Here is a 20,291-nt window from a genome sequence, read left to right as displayed (position 1 = left end):
CAGGGAGCCGCAGCCCAAACATGTTCCTTTTGCGACAGATCTCCTGGGTGCCTCTGTGCAAAGCGACATTCGGACCCAGACACGCTTTGCAACCGCAGTCTGCGCACCCGGCAGCGGCGGTTCTGGGGCGCGGGATCCGCTCTGGGCCTCCGGGGGGCGGGCGCACGAGAGCGGCGTCGAGGCGGGCCAATCGCCGCAGGGGCGCCGGCCGCGGGGCCCAATCGCAGAAGAGCCGGGAAGGACAGTGACAGTGGCCGACCCGCCTCCCTGGCGGGCACGAAGCTCAGCTGGCGGCGGCTGAGTCACGGCCGAGGCTGGGCGACCGGCGGACCCAGACAGCCGACCGCGCCGAAGGAGCAGCTGCCCCGCGCGCCGGCGCCTCCCGGAGCCGCCCGAGGCCAAGTGCAGCGCAGGGCCGCGGGGGAGCCGAGGGCTGTGCGGCGAACGTCGTAGGTGTCACTCGGGAGCGGAAGTGCGCTTGCCTGGGTTTGCTTCCAAATAGGGCTAGAGTTTCCCCGACTGGCGTTTTGGGGCGAATTGATCGGGAAAGTCCCCTCCCCGCGCCAGCGCCAGCTGCGTAGTCCCGGCCCCGTCGCCGCGGAGGCCGGAGTCCCCGGCGTGTCCGCTGCCGCCCCCTCCCCGCGGGCGGCCCCGAGCCCCGGAGGGCACCCAGCACGCAGCCCGCGAAAGGGGCGGACCTGCGCGCGGCCGGGCAGCAGGACTGTCATCGTGGGGTGAGTTAGAACAAAACAAAAAAAGCCCCTTCTGATTGGGAGCTGCTTTTTGAAAGGCCCCTCCCTGTCCGTCATTAACACGCAGCAAAATAACAATAACAGTTGTGTAACTGCCGCGTCCCAAGAGGAACTTCATTGTTTAACTTACGAAAACCGCTGGCAGTATACAATGTGGGGACTGCAGAGCGATCTTTAGCTAACCGAGTTGGGTGACGGCTTATTCAGATTATTGCAAAGAATCGTCTTAGAGGCTGCTTAAGCCCTAAAAGGTCCCACTCTTAAAAATGGAAAGGGTGACAGCCTCGGGTTGTTACTGAGTGCCCTACTCCGAAGTCAAAGTTATTGTCCTAGGAAGTGCTTGCTTTTCTCCTCCCTAGTTTGCTTGTTGTTTACTGCACAAAAGTGCCCCAACTTCCCCATCTTTGAAAATCTAGCCTCTGGATAAAAATGCAACTGATTACCTCTCCTTTTTTTTTTTTTTTTTTTTGTAGAATTCAGCTATCTACGCAAGCAATATGAAGATTTTATTTGTAGAACCTGCCATTTTCCTTAATGCGTTTGCTCTAGCTTTGACCACTCCCCTGACAACACAATATGTTTATAGGAGAATATGGGAAGAAACAAGCAACTACAGTTTTTCATTTGATAGCAATATTTCTGAGTGTGAAAAAAACAAAAGCAGCCCATTTTTTGCATTCCAGGAGGTAAGAAATTAAAATATTCATAAAATGTAATAAAAAGGAAATGAATACAAGGGTTTTAACTAGAAGAGCTGCACTCGGTATACATCCGTTTCTCAAGGGCATCAAAGTCCTAGACCCTAAATCAAATTGGCCTTTACCGAAGTTCTCATCCCATTTAAAGTTTCTTGACACTTTTCATCTGCCTCTTGTTAAAACACTGTCTTCCTTCTGTGACACTAGCTTTTCCCTTTCCTCTTTTTAAATTTTTTAATTTTATTTTATTTTTCAGACAGAGTCTTGCTCTGTCTCCTGGGCTAGAGTGCAGTGGCATCATCCTAGCTCACTGCAACCTCAAACTCCTGGGCTCAAGCGATCCTCCTGCCTCAGCCTCCTGAGTGGCTGGGACTACAGGCATGTGCCTCCATACCCGGCTAATTTTTCCACTTTTTGTAGAGACAGGGTCTCGCTCTCACTCAGGCTGGTCTCAAATTCTTGGCCTCTAGTGATTCTCCTGCCTCAGCCTCCTGAGTACGTGGGACTACAGGTGTGAACCACCACTCTGGCTTTCTCCTTTTCCTCAGAAAATTTCAGCACAGTATCATTGCCTCTGTGGCTGCCTCTCTCATCATATTAAAAAAAAGAGTCTGAAAATTGGAGCAGGGCCGGCCAGGATGAGCTACTTGGTGGGCGGTGGGCGGTGGGCAGGGCCGGGTGAAACATGGTGTTTCTGCCTCTCCCCTGCTCTCTGCCTCCCAGCCCTTTCTGCATGTCCCAGCTTGCAGGGACTCTAGAAAGTGGCCCATCACTGAAGACTGTGGGCCAGTGTCTGTCACGGGCTGTGGCTGGGGCAGCATTTGCCGTTTGGTGGTGGTATCACACCAGCCTTGGCTCCCACATGTTGAGGAAGCACTGTGTGGACTCATTTGTGCTCTCAGGACCCTGAAAATGTTTAGCCAGGTATTATGGAGGCTTTTCTTCCTCCCTCTGCAGCCCCCTCTGCCAATTTTTTTGTTTAGAACAGGAGGTACTTCACCGTTCTCCTGGTCCCTGGGGCAGTTTTTGACAAAAGTCTACCATGTCTACCAAAGAGCTAGCCTCCAGATTTGGAAATGTTTCTTCCTACAATGCCTCAAATACAAACCACGCTTGTCAACTTTGAACTCTTCCCCTTGGGGATATTCTGTGATGGCAAAAGAGTAGTGCAGCCTTCCCAGTCAAAGATGAAAAGCGTTGAAGGGAATTGAGTCACCTCCTGCTGAGGTGACGGGGAGAAGAGTCTGAGGAAACGGCCACGAGGGCCAAGAGGGGAGGCTCCAGCACTTCCCGAGGTGACCTGCAGGTGTCAGGTGGGGCTGGCTGGGGCGAGGCCCAGCTGTTTGGCACATTCCCTGACCTTGCTCATTTCCTCATTCCCATGGGAGAAGCTTGCTTGGAACTGGTTATTTCTGGGCAGCCACCAAGTAAAGACATCAAGGTTCTGGCCTAGAGTAGGGTCATAAAAAGAGAGGGGCTGAGGCTCTCACCTAGTGGTTTTGTCTCCCTTCAAGAATGTCATTCCCTGGGTGAGAAGGTTCTCTTGATTGTGTATCTAATCCTGTGCTTCCTTCCCCGGGGCCTGGGAGGAGAGGACTTGGATGTCCGGGAAAGCCTGCTTCTTGTGCCCTGGCGGAGTTAAGAGGAGACAGGCCGTGGTCCAGACGCCTTGGTGGCCTCTGCACCTGTGCAGGTGATGGGTGTTGGCCTCCCTCTGGCCTGGCCCAGCTGCTGAGACCAGAGCAGTGGTCTCATTTTGAAGATTTTTTTTTTTGCCAAATTTTCAAATTGATTGTTTTTTCATTTATTGTTTTTTAGTTGGATTAATATTCAAGAGAACATACTACTTTAGGTATGGGTCCCTAGGAAGGGTCCCTTAAAAGATGGTGTCCTTAGACCTCTGGGAACTGGAAACCACCCCCAGCCCCACCCTGCCACCCACACTGGAGTGGCAGCCCACTCACTATTGCTCCTTAGGACAAAGGAACATGTTTGTCCCCAGGAGGCACCACCATCAGCTTCAGTGATTCATTCAATGACTGAAAAATCTTCTATTAAATCTTCTATTGTTGAGTGAGCTTAGTATTTCCTGTTATAATGGCACATACTCTTTATATTAAATTTGGAAAATAGAATTGGCACACAGAAAATGCCTTTAAATCACCCAAAGTTCCTTCCAACAAATAGCTAGTGTAACGACTGTCACGTCTTCTAATCTGTGTGCATGTAGTTGTCTGCCATCATTGTTTCGGTCCCCAGAGTTGAGTTTATCTTATCCCTCAATTCATGGCACATGACTGTCTTTAGATAATGCCAGGCTCCTCTTTGGATTTTATCTTATTTTTTATTTTATTTAGTAAATAAAGAAATGGGTTTCCCACTAATCTATCTGTGGAGACACAGGTAAAAAGGGAACTGAACTCTTCTTAAATAAAAGCCTGTTGAGCATGGCGTTCACATGTGCTATTCCTTCTCCTCTAGAGCAGTTAGAGGGTATTGCTCACAGAAAAGGGTATTGCTCTTGCTTTAGGACAGTGGTCGTGATCTCTCACTGCAAACTGCTTGTAGAAGAAAGAAAAGTCACAATGTGGCCAGTATTAGAGGACTTGGGGTCTCCAGGCCCTCTGTGTAAGACAGACACACACCAATACATATTTTTCTATTTATTTATTTATTTATTTATTTTATTTTATTTTTTTTTTGAGACAGAGTCTCACTGTGTTGCCCAGGCTAGAGTGCCGTGGCGTCAGCCTAGCTCACAGCAACCTCAAACTCCTGGGCTCAAGCGATCCTCCTGCCTCAGCCTCCCAAGTAGCTGGGACTACAAGCATGCGCCACCATGCCCGGCTAATTTTTTCTATGTATTTTTAGTTGTCCGATTAATTTCTTTCTATTTTTAGTAGAGACGGGGTCTCGCTCTTGCTCAGGCTGGTTTCGAACTCCTGAGCTCAAACAATCCGCCCGCCTCGGCCTCCCAGAGTGCTAGGATTACAGGCGTGAGCCACCGCGCCCGGCCTCATATTTTTCTTTCTTTGGGTTTAAGTCACCACTGTGGCACTTCAGTATCAGGACCGAGTGTGGATAATTATGTCACCTTTTGATACAAGTTGAGCATCCCTAATCCAAAATCCAAAATGCTCCAAAATCCAAAACTTTTTGAGCAGGAGCATGATGCCTCAAGTGGAAAATTCCACACATAAGTACTTAACACAAACTTTGTTTCATGCACAAAATTATTAAAAAATATTGTATAAAATTACTTCCAAGCTATGTGTATGAGGTATATGTGAAACATAAGTGAATTTTGGGTTTAGATTTGGATCCCATCCCCAAGATATCTCATTATGTATATGTAAATGTTCCAAAATCTGAAAAAATCATCCAAAACACTTCTGGTCCCAAGCATTTTGCATAAGGGATATTCCACCTGCACTTGCTTTGTGAGCTGCATGAAGATTTAAGCTGTATCAGTCCTACCCATACACCAGAGACTCCCCACCTATGACCTGCTGTCAATGTTAAGAAAACTATGCACCATGATATGTTTATGCACATTGTGTAAACCTCTGTAAACATATTCTCTTCTTTTTATGTCTTTGCAGGAAGTTCAGAGAAAAGCATCTCTTTTTAGCCTGCAGTTGGACTTAAGTGGGTTAATTCCTGGTCTAGTGTCTACGTTCATACTTTTGTCTAACAGCGATCACTATGGACGAAAACTCCCTATGATTCTGTCTTCTGTTGGTGTTCTTGCAACCAGCATTTGGCTCTGTTTGCTTTGTTATTTTGCCTTTCCATTCCAGCTTTTGATTGCATCTACCTTCATTGGTGCATTTTGTGGCAATTTTACCACATTTTTTGGAGCTTCCCTTGCCTATATAGTTGATCAGTGTAAAGAACACAAACAAAAAACAATTCGAATAGCTGTAGTTGACTTTATACTTGGAGTTGTTACTGGACTAACAGGACTGTCATCTGGCTATTTTATTAGAGAACTAGGTTTTGTGTGGTCGTTTTTAATTATTGCTGTGGCTGCTGCTATTAACTTGATCTACATTTCATTTTTTCTTAGTGATCCAATGAAAGAGTCTTCATCTCAGAATGTAACTATATCATGTGGTGGAGGCTTTAAAAAACTATTTTACCCAACTTACATGCTTTTTAAAAATGCTTCTGGTACACGACGGTCTGTGCTCTGTTTGTTGCTTTTTACAATGATCACTTATTATTTCATGGTCATGGGCACTGTCCCAATTTTTATCCTTTATGAATTGAATTCACCGCTCTGCTGGAATGAAGTTCTTATAGGTTATGGATCAGCCTTGGGTAGTGCCACTTTTTTGAGTAGCTTCCTAGGAATATGGTTTTTTTCGTATTGTATGGAAGATATTCATATGGCCTTCATTGGGATTGTTACCACCATGGCAGGAATGGCCATAACTGCTTTTGCCAGGACAACGCTGATGATGTTTCTCGGTGAGTTACAAATGTAGCCTCAGAATTAACTGTGTATGTGATGTTCATATGAAATCAAGTGAGTCTCTTGAGAGAAAAACTTAAATATAGAGCTCTCTATTTAATCCATTCTAGTTCAATTAAAAGTAAAAAGCTAGTTGGCCAGAAACCAATAAATTCAAAGCCAAATTTGCTTTAAAAATTTAATTCACTGATAACCACAATTTTCCAAATTTTCCCACTTGCCGAAAAATTGTTTTGAGGAACGTTCTTCTTATGAATCAGTTCTTCAGTATAGTTTTCACCATGAGAACATCTCTTAGAATGCTACTAAGAAGGCTACTTCCCATAAAAATATTTAGGATGATTATATAAAGTATACTCAGAGGTTCATAAGAAAAATTTCTATTCATTGAATATATTCAAGAAACAAATTCTTTAAGACAGATTTTGCGAATTGATCTTTCAGCAAATCAGGCATTTTCGTGAATTGACTTTTGATGAATTGCTGTCTGGCAAATTGGACTGCTTCCTTGACTCCCTTCCTCACTGTTTTTGCAGGGTTTGTGTGAGATATATAAAGACTATAAAGTGGGACCTTGGGAAAGGTCTGATTTAGTCTTTTCTCCAGTGGAGGAGTTAACCCCTTGCTACCTTGCAAGGAAGCAGTGTGACCAAACAGAATTGGGCTTCGTTTCCATCTATAGCAGTAGGTGATCTTGGGCAAGTGGCTTGTTTACTCTGAGCCCTCATTTTCTCATTTGTAAGATGGGCACAGTAGTATCTAATTCAGAGAGCTATAATGAATATTAGATACTATAACACACTTACTTAGCACGAGGCCTATTATTCAGTAAATGCCAGTTTTTCTCCCTATCTCCCTAAGAGCTGCTTGGCCAAGAGCGGCCAAGTAAGTTAATAGATGTGAAAACACTTGGAAAACTTTAGTGTTCTGCAAATGTAATATATTACTGTTTTATGATATAACTAGAAACACTACTGACTATTAAAGGCCATAATTTAAGACCAGATGCAATGTGTGTTCATGAAGTTATTCAGCCGCAAAGATGAACAAGCAAGATGATAACCAGTTGACAAATAAATGAATCGATATAATAAAGGAATGCTGTCACTGAGAATGCCAAGTCTGAAAAGCACAAGAACTAATCAGCAGCCACAATTTACTAAATAAAGGGTTACTACATAATTAGGAAAATAGGCAGATCAATCTCAACTGGCAGATTATAGAGATCTGGACCTAGAATTTAAATTAACTCTTGTTGTACTGGAATAAGAATTCTAGAGTAAAGGAACCTTAAATTGACAAGTCCATAGTTTATTTTAATTCATTAAACAGAATTCTACAATTGATGGAATCTTTAGATGCAGAGTTAGGATGCTCATAGAAAAGGAAATTAAACAGAGAGAACTTGTTTCCCATTGTAACCTGACCGTTAGCTTTCAGACTTAGCCAGTGATTTCCAATCATTTCTCTCACAGCCAGGATACCATTCCTTTTCATCATTGTGCCGATGTCTGTTCTACGGTCCATGTTGTCAAAAGTGGTGCGTTCTACTGAACAAGGTGAGTTTAAAGAATATCATGAATGTACAGTTTGTACCAACTCAAATACACGTATGATCAATGTTTGAGGCTGCAGAATGTTCTACAGCCCTTTTTCTGCATGAATCTCCTTTTGAATGAAGTGGTGAGCTCTGTTAGGAAGAGGCTCACACTCAGGCAAGGGAGCCCCTGCCAAGGGCCTCATGCTCTAGAGGGCTGGCTCTGGCCTGTCTCTAGCACACAGGCCCCAGGAAGATAGGAGACCTCGGGGCCAAGAGGATATTTCCACTGGCAGCCCACGGCGCCCCTCCTCTTCTAGACTGAACCCTGTAATTCCCAGCCCAGACAGCTCTGGGCTCAGGTCCAGTGAGTGCCTGGATGATTCTCTCTCAGCGCCTTTCTCCTGAGGGTGGGCCGTGCACAGCGTGCTCACACTGGACCAAAGAGGGAGTCCAGGAGGGGGAGTCTGCACTCATGTGTAAATGGCCCCTTCTGAGCAGGGCAGACAAGGGGTAGAATGGATGGGGGTGGGGGGCAGGCTGGGACAGAGGGCCCAGGGCCCCCTCTCCCAGCGCCGTCGTGTTTCTACGTGGAACTCTGAAAAAGTCTCAGAATGCTAAGCTCCAGTCTGGCCTTCCAGATCATTACAAAGGTATACTTTTCACAGCAGGGAGACAGAACATATTTTAGTTAACAGTTTGTTAGCCAGATTTATAACTTTTAAATACTGAGAATATAATATTATATATACACCTGTAATCATATCCTTACTCGGGTCCCCACAAATGTTACGGCTGAGCCTGAATCAGAGTTCTGACAGGAAACAGGGTCCCACTCACCTAGTTCAATCAAGAGACTCTCTTGAAGGGCATTATGGAGGAGTGGGTTGACTGTCCCCCAGATTCTAAGACAAAAAAATTAGAGAGAGAGGATTGAACAGGTGGAGGCAGCCGGAGAGATGCCCCAAATAGGGAGGGAGCAGAAAGAAACACCGTAACCTTTTCTCCTCCATCCCTTTGACCATGTTGAGCAGGAAGTTGGGCCAGCAGGGAAATCCCAGTCACATAATTTGTGGGGTCAGCCTCCCAAGCCAGAGCAGAGCACAGAGCTGAAGTGGGTAGAGAAAACCAGCATGGAATGAAGACAAAGTTCTATTTCAAACTAGTTGCGAGTTAGATATTAGACATTTGGGACTGTCCTCCTGCCCGTTTGTGTCATGAATATTATTAGACTCTGGTACTTTCTTTAGTTTCACATCTTGGCCTGGTACAAATCTTCTTATTTGATTATTTATGAATAATTCATAATTATGCTATTGTATTTACGCCAGTTTATTAGTCAACACCAGGGAAGACTGCATAATTCAATAAATTACAAATAATATTTCCTGACTCTTTTTCACCCATATGATGTAGCTGTATGTTCACACAGCTGCTTCTAGATTATGCGATGACGATTACCTTGAAAATCACTTAGGAATATAAAAATTTATAGTTGAACTATGTAAAATTCTACCTGCTTCCCTGCATTATGCAATGATTTCCTAGATATGACACCAAAAGCACAACAACAAAAGAAAAAATAGATAAATTAAACTTCCTCCAACAACTTCTTTCAAAGTTTGTCCTTTGAAAAACTTTTGTGCTTCAAAGGACACCATTGAGAAAGTGAAAAGACAACCCGCAGAATGGGAGGAAATATTTGCAAACCATTTGTCTGAGAGGGAATTTGTATCAGGCATGTATAAGAACTCTTAAAACTCAACAACGAAAGGACAACTCAATTAAGAAATGAGCACAGGATTCGAATAGACTTTTCTCCAAAGAAAGATATACAAATGACAAATAAGCACATGAAAAAATGCTCAGTATCATTAGCCATCAAGGAAATACAAATCACAACCACAGTGAGAACCAACAGGATGGCCCAAGTAGAACAGACCGTGACCAGTGCTGGGAGCACGTACAGAAACTGGAGCCTTGTGCGCTGCTGGCGGGGGTGTGAAATGGCGCAGCCAGCAGATGGGCAGTTCCTCCGAAAGTCAGAGTTACTTTATGACTCAGCCACTCCACCCCTACATATATACCCAAGAGAAGTGAAAACATATGTCCACACAAAATCGTATACACAAATGATCACAGCATCATTATTCACAATAGCCAAAAAGTGGAAACAGTGCAAATGTCCACGAACTGATGAGTGGATAAACAAAATGTGGTATATCTGTCCCGGGGACAGTCATTTCTTTTCATTGACAGCATTTTATTCACCAATAAAAAGAAATGACATTCTGATAAATGCTTGTAACATGGATGAATTGTGAAATCATTATGTTAAATAAAGATGTTAGTCACAACAGCCACATATTATCGTATAACTATGATTCCGTTTATGTGAAATGTTCAGAAGGGGCAAATCCATAGAGACAGAAATCAGATTAGGGCTCGCCCGGGCTGGCGAGAGGGGAGGGACTGCTAATGGCTATAGAGTTTCTTTTTGGGGTGATGAAAATGCTCTACAGTTAGATTATGCTGATGCTTGCACAACTCTGTGAACACACTGAGAACCACTGAATTATACATTTTAAGAGGGTGAGTTTTATGGTGTGGGAATTGTATCTCGATAAGGTTGTTAGGGAAAAAAAAAATTACCTGATTTTACATAGAGCTAAAATAGAATTGTCAGGATGTATAGTTTATTTCTGTTTATATTTGGTTTAGTTTATAAAGTCTTTCAAAAGGTCATCTTATACTATTAAATACAGTAACATTAAAAAAATGTTAAGCTTACATTTTGGCATTTCTTATTCCAATTGCAGTAACTTTGTGACTTGTGACTCCATTTATTCTAGGATAGTTTCATTACTCTGTTCTTAAGTGCAAACTAAGAAATCCTTTGGATGGTGTCAAAATTTCTATAACTAAAATGTACTCCCACTGGGTGAGGTGGCTCACACCTGTAATCCCAGTGACTTAGGAGGCTGGGGCAGGAGGATCCCTTGAGGCTAAGAGTTCAAAACCAGCCTGGGCAAAATAGTGAGACCCCATCTCTAAAAAAATAAATAAATAAATTAGCCAGGAGTTGTGGTGTGCGCCTGTAGTCCTAGCTACTCTGGAGGCTGAGGCAGGAGGATGGCTTGAGCCCAGGAGCTTGAGGCTGCAGTGAGCTATGATCACACCACTGCACTCCAGCCTGGGCAACAGTGTGATAAAAAAAAAGTTAAAAAAAAAGAATGTATTCAAAAATGGCCATTTTTGTGAAAATATTATGCACTTTAAAATAATCAGAGAAGAGGGGAAATACTGCACAAGTTTTCAGATGCCTCTATATCTCTATTATCTTAAATGAGAAAGATAAGAAAATGGAATTTTGGTAATTATTTTGAAATCTCTGTGCTCTACACAGCTGTGAAACTCATAACTAAAGCCATCTCAGACTACCTATTTTACCTTGGCATCACCCATGTACTCCTTGTGATCATAAATTGGAATAGAGTAAAACAGACTTGATTTTTGAGGTCTATTGATTTAGAAAATAAACTCAATTGCACTTATTATAGAATTTCTCTCTGGCAACTATTAAACAAGTTGAACTGCTCAGAGAGCAAGCTAAAGCTACTTCCTAATGTATGGCTCTATCAGAACAGATGGTGCACTGTCAGACCTACGTCCCATCAAGAATGGATTAAAGCCCTTGCAGAACAGAACCAGTACTGTGCCGTCTGTTCAACATAGCACGATTTCTGGCTGTAGCTAAAGATCAGAAATATTAATAAAAGAAAATAATAATGTAGTTAAACAAGTTGGAGAACTTCCTTCCAATTAAACTGACTTAATATATTATCATAAATCATGGAGGCAGTAAGTCCATATGCTACTTGATGGTTGATAAGTGGGCTCCTGAATTAAGCTTTTTTTTTTTTTTTTTTTGAGACAGAGTCTTACTGTGTTGCCCGGACTAGAGTGCCGTGGTGTCAGCCTAGCTCACAGCAACCTCAGACTCCTGGGCTCAAGGGATCCTTCTGCCTCAGCCTCCCGAGTAGCTGGGACTACAGGCATGCGCCACCATGCCCGGCTAATTTTTTCTATGTATTTTTAGTTGTCTGATTAATTTCTTTCCATTTTTAGTAGAGACAGGATCTCGCTCTTGCTCAGGCTGGTTTCGAATTCCTGAGCTCAAACAATCCGCCCACCTCAGCCTCCCAGTGAGCCACCGCGCCCGGCCTGAATTAAGCTTTTATTCATTGATTTGACAGGTATTTATTAAATGTCTACCATGTACCAGGACAGCTGGGCCCTGGGGACAGAGCAGCCAGCAAGGCAGATGTGCACTTGGCATGGACAGAGCTTTCGTTTTAGTCAAAAGAAGACTCATAAATAACCACACATCATTTTGTGGAGACAGATCTATGTTTTATGAATGTATGTTCTATCATTCAATGAAGAATTCAAAGCAACGTAAGAGAATATGTAGAATAGAATGGAAAGGTTTAAATAAATAAAAACAGGGTGTGGTGGCTCACGCCTGTAATCCTAGCACTCTGGGAGGCCAAGGCAGAAGGATTGCTTGAGCTCAGGAGTTTGAGACCAGCCTGAGCAAGAGGGAGAGCCCGTCTCTATAAAAAAATATATATAAATATAAATAAATAAATAAAAATTAATACACCTCTAAAGGATCAAGACTATGGAGAAAATTAGAATCTAAACATGTGAACTACAACCTAATTATGAAAGGTAATCCTCTAGCTCGGCTTCCCTTTCCATCAGTCAAGCAAACACAACTATTTGCGTGATTTGCACTGTCTACAGGAAAACGCTTGCAGTCTTATCATGGAAAAGTCAAAAGGCAAAGGAGGGAACAAGCGCAATGGCTTGATGATCAAGTCTGCAGCCAGCAGAAACTATGTCCACAGGGACTTAGACCAAGAAAGTCACGTCAGTCTGACTGAAAATGGTCACAAATCTTATATTTAGTGATGCAAAATTTGACAAAGAAGAAGAAACGTGCATCAAAATGGCCAGCCTGTTTTCTGGAGGTTTAACTCTTCAGTTGACGTGGTCTTGGATTGCAGACACAGCTAAAAATCGGTTGACTAACGTCCCTTTCCCTCCACTGAGAGCTTGAACTGACCACACAGTCATTTCGTGCTTCTTGAGAAACGCTGAGTGGCCGCCCCGTTACCACACAAGTGTGAGCGCAGCAGAATCCCTGCTCTTCTTAATCCTCTTTTTCAATTTTTTTTATCGAGGTAAAAACACACAAATATAATTTACTATCTTTACCATTTTTAAGTGTACAGATCAGTGGTAATAAATACATTTATATTCTTTTTTCCCCCTTCCTCTCCCCCTTCCCCAGGTTCTGGTAACCACCAATCTAGCCTCTATTTGTACTAGAGGTCCACTGTTTTCGGCTCCTGCATACGAGCGAGAACACGCAATAGCTGTCTTTCTGTGCTCAGCTTGGTTCACTTAACGTAATGGCCTCTAGTTCCATCTGTTTGCTGCAAATGACAGGAGTCATTCATTTTTATGGCTGAATAATGTTCCATTGTGTATATACCACGTCTTCTTTATCCATTCATCCATCGATGGCCACTTGGGTTGATTGAATATTTTGGCTACTGTGAATAGTTCTGCAATAAACATGGGAGTGCGGATATCTCTTCAACGTACTGATTTCCTTTCGTTTGGATATATACCCAGTAGTGGCTTTGCTGGATCATATGGAAGTTCTATTTTTAGTTTTTTGAGGAACTTCCCTACTATTCTCCATACCCACTCTTCTTAACCTTGTGAGACATCTTAGGGCAGAGGCAGTTGCAAGCAGGTAAGAGAGAAAAATATGCTTTAAAGAATCACTTAGGGAAGGGGCAGAGAGGGCAAGGAAGAAAAAATGAGAATCACTTAACATCAAACTGTGGCATCAACCTTCACTAGAGCATAGGGTAGTTAACTTGAAGAGTCAAACTTGCAGGAAACTAGCTGGGGACTGGATGTTTTGGTCACTTTGGTGAGGGGGATGAAATTCAAATTGCAGGACGTAGGATAAGAATCTCATCTCTCCTTGCCTGCAGCTGGCACTCTTGCCGGAGCTGAGAAGCAGATGAAAAGGATTTATTTAGCTTCCCAAAGGCCCTTGCAGGGAAACTTGGCTTGTTAGGGGCCATCCTGCCCATTCAGTGTGTCACAGATGAGCGAGGGGACGGAGGGTGGGACACAGCAGCCTGCACTGCAGGGGCGGCTGTGGCTTTGCTGAGGCCATGGCAGGGGGGACAGACTCTGCAGTCTGCAGAGGGCTCAGCTGCTACTGCCTTCCTAGCTCTGCCCTGCGGCCACGAGAACTCAGCTGTTGGGACTTTCCAACATCTCTCACGTCAAGTCCAAGAACTCCTTGACTTAGTTTCTTCCTCTGCAAGATGGGTTGCTGACTTCTCAGGGATTTTGAGGGCATAGCTCTCACTCACAAGCAGTGCTCCCATGTTTGCTGTTTTCAATGAGTAACAATTTTCTCCATTTGTTTTTGTTTCTTGTTTTATAATTCAGACTTTTCTTTTTCCCTCTCCACACCCCTACCCCAAACAGGTACCCTGTTTGCTTGTATTGCTTTCTTAGAAACACTTGGTGGAGTCGCTGCAGTTTCTATGTTTAACGGGATTTATTCAGCCACTGTAGCTTGGTACCCTGGCTTCATTTTCCTGCTGTCTGCCGGTCTATTCCTAATTCCCGCCATCAGTCTGTGGTATGTAATTATTTCCAATCATCTTATCAAGGGGCATCTGGATTAAGTGAATTTTCTAACCCTACCAATAAAATTACATAGATCTGTTGAAATTTTACCTCAGAATGTGCTTTTCTCAAGAACTTTTAGACATGAAGACACCTGTAAATAATTTCGGAGACTTCGGAAGAGGCAGTGGCAAGGCTGATCAGAGCCAGGCGAAAGAAAGCTTGGGTTAGAGACTCTGAGAAGTTACCTGTCCCTCTTCAAATACAAACAAGTCATTAAATTAGCATCTAAGATTAGAGATGTATATATTCAAACTATGATTTCCCGGAGTATAACATCCCCTGATGGTCAGAGATTGCTGTAATAAGATTTATTTCATGGGGATTCCTGGGTAAACGACAAAAGCAGATAGAATACACTGACCATGAAGAATTCTCTTCCCAGAGAGTTGGCTTGTTTAGTGACTCCCTTTTTAAATGTAAATATTCGAATAAAACAAAGTACAAAATTCTATTTATGAATAGTACAGATAATAAAGAGAGGTCAGAGGCATAAATGTAAAAGAAATGTTTATTTCCTCCTTTGCCTTCCATTTCACAAGAAGTATGAGCCAACCAAATGAGCGATGGCTAAAACGCCCGTCCCGTGGGGCCGTAGCGTCAGGCTAAAAGCACATTAACCTCCCTACTGGGCTTTGTCCTCTTCACATGGCTGACGGCACAGCACGGTGTTGGGAATGGAGGTAAAGGAGGTGACAAGGAGCCAGGCCTTCTCTGTGTTCTCCTAAGCACTTCGGGGTGAGGCTCTGAGGGAGGGAGAAAAGAACCTACAAGCACAGGCCTGAAGCATTCTGCAGGACGGCGCACTCCCTGAAGGGCTGGCCCACGTCTCGTTCACAGGAGCTCAATACATACTGTCTCAACTGAATTCTGATACCTAGATCTGTGTCAGAGTACAGTAGTATTTGCAGTTCCTCTAATTTTGGTGAAAAGCTATTTTTACTAGGTATCCTAAAAAGAGACTGTTACCTACTGAATGAGCAAAATTATGAATACATGCTGTGCTGGTGAGCACAGGATGAGACAATAACTCATATGTCGTTGGTAGTAGCGTTATTCAGCTCTGTCACAAAGCAGTTCATGAACATGGACCCAAAGCTTTAAAAATAAGTTAATAGTCAGGCGCCGTGGCTCATGCCTATAATCCTAACACTTTGGGAGGCTAAAGTGGGAGGATTGCTTGAGGCCAGGAGTTCGAGACCAGCCTGAGCAAGAGTGAGACCCTGTCTCAACAAAAAATAGAAAAATTAGCAGGGGATAGTGGTGCATGCCTGTAGATTTTTTTTATTATTTTCGGAACACTATGCATAATGAGTCAGTTGGATTCAAAATGCCAGGATACTCCTATTCATAATTTGTATAATTTATTAAAAGCTATGTAACCAGGGAGAAGATGGAATACAGATTACTTACTTATTGTAAGTAATTGTATTGCTTTCTTAGAAACACTTGGTGGAGTCGCTGCAGTTTCTATTTTTAACGGGATTTATTCAGCCACTGTAGCTGAATAAATTGTCTTAATCCGAATTTTAAAATGTCTTGTTTGCTTTTGTAGTGTTGTCCAGTGCACCAGCTGGAACGAGGGGAGCTATGGCCTTCTTATACAGGAGGAATCCAGTGAAGATGCTTCAGACAGATGATGGAGATTTTTTAAAACAAGACCATTAACACACACATCATCTACTGTGATTCTGAAGACTACGAACTAGCTCCACGATCAGTGCTTCATCCATAATCACTGTTAACACACCCCTCTTTCTTCTGAACCGCACAGCCAGGGAAACAGTCCTGGCTCTAGCTTCTTACAGTGCCACACACCGTGAGCCCTTTGTTCATGTCGTGCCGTGTATTTCCAATTCACAGAACAACCAATCCCCCATGCTGCTCACTTTGCACTTAGAAAAGAAACTGAAGCATAAGGGTGTAAGAAGGGATTAAGAAACTTGTTAAGGTCAAAAGCAATAATCTCTCTGACATAGTCCAGTCTTTCACATGAAACCAAGGAGAACTCTTTTGCCTCAGTCTCTTCATCTGCAAAATGGGTTTCTGGCCCCTCTCTCAGGGATTGTGGAGGTATAATGAAAATTATGATGAGTCACTCACTGACAGAAAAATAATTATATGTTTCAAATATTTATAATATGATTTTACCTCTACTTGAGTAATGCTTTGTTTTACACAGCTCATTAAGTTGCTATTAATAGTCAAAGCTTTTAATAGATACAAAATCCTTAAAAGAAAGGCACTTTAAAGAATACGTATTTTTCACTTTTCTGAATATGTTTCATCAGTGACAAGCGTGATAACATTTCTAAATGTAAAACGGGTAATTGGGAAAAATAAGATTATAAATAAAGTTATTCTAAAAAATTTAAAAACTTAGTAAACAGCTAATCATGGTACAAAGCAACTAATGTTGCAGCACCAGTATTTGTTCTTTGCATCAGTAGTAGGATATCCGCATCCCACAAGCCCAGGCTGGGAGTTCTACCTCCCAGTCTTTCTTACCCAGCTCTTGTTCCCGCTCCCCACTGCGCTGAGAAGGGCGTTCCTAAAACACAGGTCTTGCGTTGTTCAAGTCTGACTCCCTCAGCGGTTAATGCCCACAGGAAAACAGTCCAATAAGCAAGCTAGACATGATTTGACCCCTTCCCATCTCATTTCTTACTGCCTTAGCTCATCCTGGGATCCACCCTGGTCCCTGAAAGCACCGCATTGTTTCATACCTCTGCGTCTTTTTACACACGGTTCGTCTGCCCTTCCTCCCTCAGTACATTCAAGTTTCAGCCAAAACATCGCTCCCTCTTGGTAGCCAGACTTCTTGACACACCCCCTGGCCCCGAGGCCTTGCGGGGCTTCCACAGCTCTTTGCGTGTACTTCGATCCTAGCATTTTCCACTGTCTTGTGATTATTAGATTGTGCTGCTTGACAATCATTGCCTTGAGTGCAGGGGCAATCTTTGATTACTTCTTACATCCTCAATAAATGTTTTCTGAATTAAATGACTACAACATTTTATTTTTACTTGTAAAAATCATTTAAAGTTATATGTTTAATGCCTTATGAGAGTAACTGCTGATATCATGCCATAGTCATTAAGCCAGTCCATATACTTTTTTTTTCGAGACAGAGTCTCGATCTGTGGCCCCCAGCTAGAGTGCAGTGGCATCAGCCTACCTCACTGCAACCTCAAACTCCTGACCTCAGGCGATCCTCCCACCTCGGCCTCCCAGAGTGCCAGGATTACAGGCGTGAACCATCACACTGGCCACCCATATGCATTTACAGTATTTTCATAGGTCCTTCAATATCTCCCATTTTCTAAGTTACCATGTCTTGAAGTGCAACTAGATGGTTAATTTCATTGAAATCTCTCGAAAGCAGATAGTCTTCTGTTTGATAGTATTGTTTAGGGCTTTTTCCTGCAAATAGCACTCTTAATTCAATATGCCAAATTATTTAAGATCATTCCTTTTAGGTTTAGGTAACGTCTTCGGGCTGGAGGCCCATGTAATAACTGAGTAATTCTCTGATTAACTGATTTTTGTTTTCTTTTCTATCCAATGCTCTTCCCAAATCAAAAGACAAAGCACCTTACAGTCCACAAAGTGTTTTCTCTATTAACTTGTTTTACTCTTTTAATAACCCTGCAAAGTAGATCTTCATGTTCCTCATTTTATAGATGAGGAGGGCAGTCTGAGAGATTTGGCTTGCCCATGGTCGTTCAGCCACTATCAAGCAACAGCAGCACACAAATGCACCTGGCACTGAGGAAGTCCGCAGCCAGGGTTTGCACATGACAGAGTTTAAACCCAAATGCAAGAACTGCATCACCCAGAGTATGAAGTGTCCACCGAAACCACATTAGCACAACCTGCACTCAATTAAACTGCCTATAATTATTATCTTTCGTGAGGTTAGACAAGAAGGTCTATAAAGTCCTTTCCAGCTCAACACTCCGTGGTTTTACGCATTTCATCTGAACTGAACAGGCACAGATGATATTGTTTAATACAGCTGAAGGATTAACAGATGGTTTCTGAGTTGAGCAAAAACTCTACTGGAGATGTAGGAAGTATATCAGGGGATTAGATTGAAGAGGCCCAGGGCAAAAATATAGCATGAAAGAATCAAGCCATCTCCAAAGTGTCTATCCTAAGAGTCAATTAGTAAATGTGATGCTGAAGAGACTGGAGAGATAGGCAAGCTGACGGGATGGGGGAACATACTCCAGACAAAACCAAAACAAAACAAAATGCTGTCATCTAAACTCCCACAATGTAACTTATGGAAGGACTAGTCTTTATGGAATCCAGATAAAGGCAAACTGAAGAGAACATGTTCCTTTTTATCCAACAGTTTACAAAGGGGGCTAGATAAACCATATCTACTAGAAATGAGTATTTTCATCATTAGAGAGGTATATTAGTATTTCTATTCAATGAGATCATTCATAGCCTGTACTGCACAGCCTCAAAACCCTCGAAATCCCTTTTATCCACTCCTGTACTCACAAGATAATCCTCTGATTATTCATTCAGTACCCAAAATTCTTGACAATAAGAATAGGGTGCCATTTTAAAGAAATGCCTGCATATCAGAACCACCCATGGAATTTAAAAACAAAAATCCCTGGCCTCACATCCTGGAGATTCTGATTCGCTAGGTCTGCAGTGGGGTCTTGGAATCTGTTTTATTAATAAAAATCTCCCAAGTAACTGGTGCATAGCCTGAGCAAGAGCAAGACCCCACCTATACTAAAAATAGAAAAAATTAGCCAAGCATGGTGGCACACACCTGTAGTCCCAGCTACTCGGGAGGCTGAGGCAGGAGGATTGCTTGAGCCCAGGAGTATAAGGTTGCTGTGAGCTAGGCTGACGCCACAGCACTCTAGCCTGGGCGACAGTGTGAGACTTTGTCTCAAAAAAAAAAAAAAAATACAGAGTGTTTCTGTCATTCTGTATGACAGAAGTGACAGGCTCATGAGGAAGTAAGACACTATGTTAATAATGGGTGAATCTACATGAAAGTTGTATGGGTGTTCTTTGTATTGTTCTTTCAGATTTTTGCTAAGTTTGAAATTTTTAAAATAAAAAGTTGGTGAAAAAAATCATTTGGTTCATGTCTTGCAAGATTTCTATAGAATACAGAAAACAAATTAAAAAGGTGGTGGAAGTCTTGAGTTAAAATCAATTCATCTCTCCAAAACTAAGTGTAGCCGAAGTTAAAGCAGAATTCTACCTGATCCTCCCTCCCCTGACCCAAAGCCATATCCTCCATGTGACCTCTATCTTGTCACAGTGGTAACAAGGTCAAGACACTGAAATAAGCAAGAAGACAAAGTACAGCTGACAAAGCACATTCACTGGCTCCAGAAATAAATTCAAGATCTGGAAGCAAACTCTAAACCTTCAAAACTTGATTTTTCATCTTTAAAAAAAAAAAAAGTTTTAAAATCCCTTATATTTTTTTAATCTGGGGTGGAAACCCTACAGAAACTCTATTTGAAAAACTAATAGCATGTTCTCATTCTTTAATATTTAAGGATCTACAATAAAACAAATTAAGTATAGGTTCTTAAGCATTTATTATACATGAAGGAACTTGGATTTCATTTGAAATCATGAGGTACATAAGTCCAATGAAGTACCATGGCATTTTTGTTTTATTGAAATAGCAAGTCAAAATTTGGTGGATGCTTAATTTCATGTGTATGAAAAAACACATTTATCCAGTTGTAGATTCCAGTGAAAGATTATATATTGCATAATTGTTCCATTTTTTCAAAAGTAATCTACTTGTTCAGAACATTTTTCGCATTCTTGAACGTGTGCATTCAAAGGATGTAAGCCGGGGCACAGTGGTCCATGTGTGTAGTCCCGGCTACACAAGAGGATCACTTGAGCCCAGGAGTTTGAAGCTGTAGTGCCTATGATCGCTCTTGTGAATAGCGACTGCACTCTAGCCTGGGCAACAGAGCAAGACCCCCTCTCTAAAAATAAATAAAACAAAACAAAACAGAGGAATAATACTGGGC

At 42.5% G+C, this 20,291-nt stretch overlaps 1 protein-coding gene across 2 annotated transcripts; it reads left to right on the top strand.

The window, feature by feature from the left end:
* Positions 1-277: 277 nt before the first annotated feature.
* On the top strand, positions 278-15,981 carry SLC46A3 (solute carrier family 46, member 3). Of its 2 annotated transcripts, none has more exons than XM_012642116.1 (6): positions 278-734; positions 1,226-1,438; positions 5,053-5,923; positions 7,403-7,486; positions 14,050-14,206; positions 15,809-15,981. In XM_012642116.1, the coding sequence occupies exons 2-6, from the start codon at positions 1,250-1,252 to the stop codon at positions 15,891-15,893; spliced, it is 1,386 nt and encodes a 461-aa protein (XP_012497570.1). In that variant the 5' UTR covers positions 278-734; positions 1,226-1,249; the 3' UTR covers positions 15,894-15,981. The 2 variants fall into 2 exon arrangements, with proteins under 2 accessions (XP_012497570.1, XP_012497569.1); XM_012642115.1 differs by having other exon boundaries at positions 278-449; positions 15,809-15,908.
* The last annotated feature ends 4,310 nt before the right edge of the window (positions 15,982-20,291 follow it).

Source organism: Propithecus coquereli, unplaced genomic scaffold (assembly GCF_000956105.1).
Source record: "Propithecus coquereli isolate 6110/MARCELLA unplaced genomic scaffold, Pcoq_1.0 Scaffold175, whole genome shotgun sequence".
Lineage (NCBI taxonomy): Eukaryota > Metazoa > Chordata > Mammalia > Primates > Indriidae > Propithecus > Propithecus coquereli.
This window is presented reverse-complemented; position numbering and strand designations above follow the sequence as displayed.

Coding starts and splice junctions, on each gene's coding strand:
- SLC46A3 (XM_012642116.1), top strand. CDS start 1,250: ATGAAGATTTTATTTGTAGAACCTGCCATTTTCCTTAATGCGTTTGCT. Junction 1,439..5,052: donor CATTTTTTGCATTCCAGGAG/GTAAGAAATTAA, acceptor ATGTCTTTGCAG/GAAGTTCAGAGAAAAGCATC. Junction 14,207..15,808: donor ATTCCCGCCATCAGTCTGTG/GTATGTAATTAT, acceptor TTGCTTTTGTAG/TGTTGTCCAGTGCACCAGCT.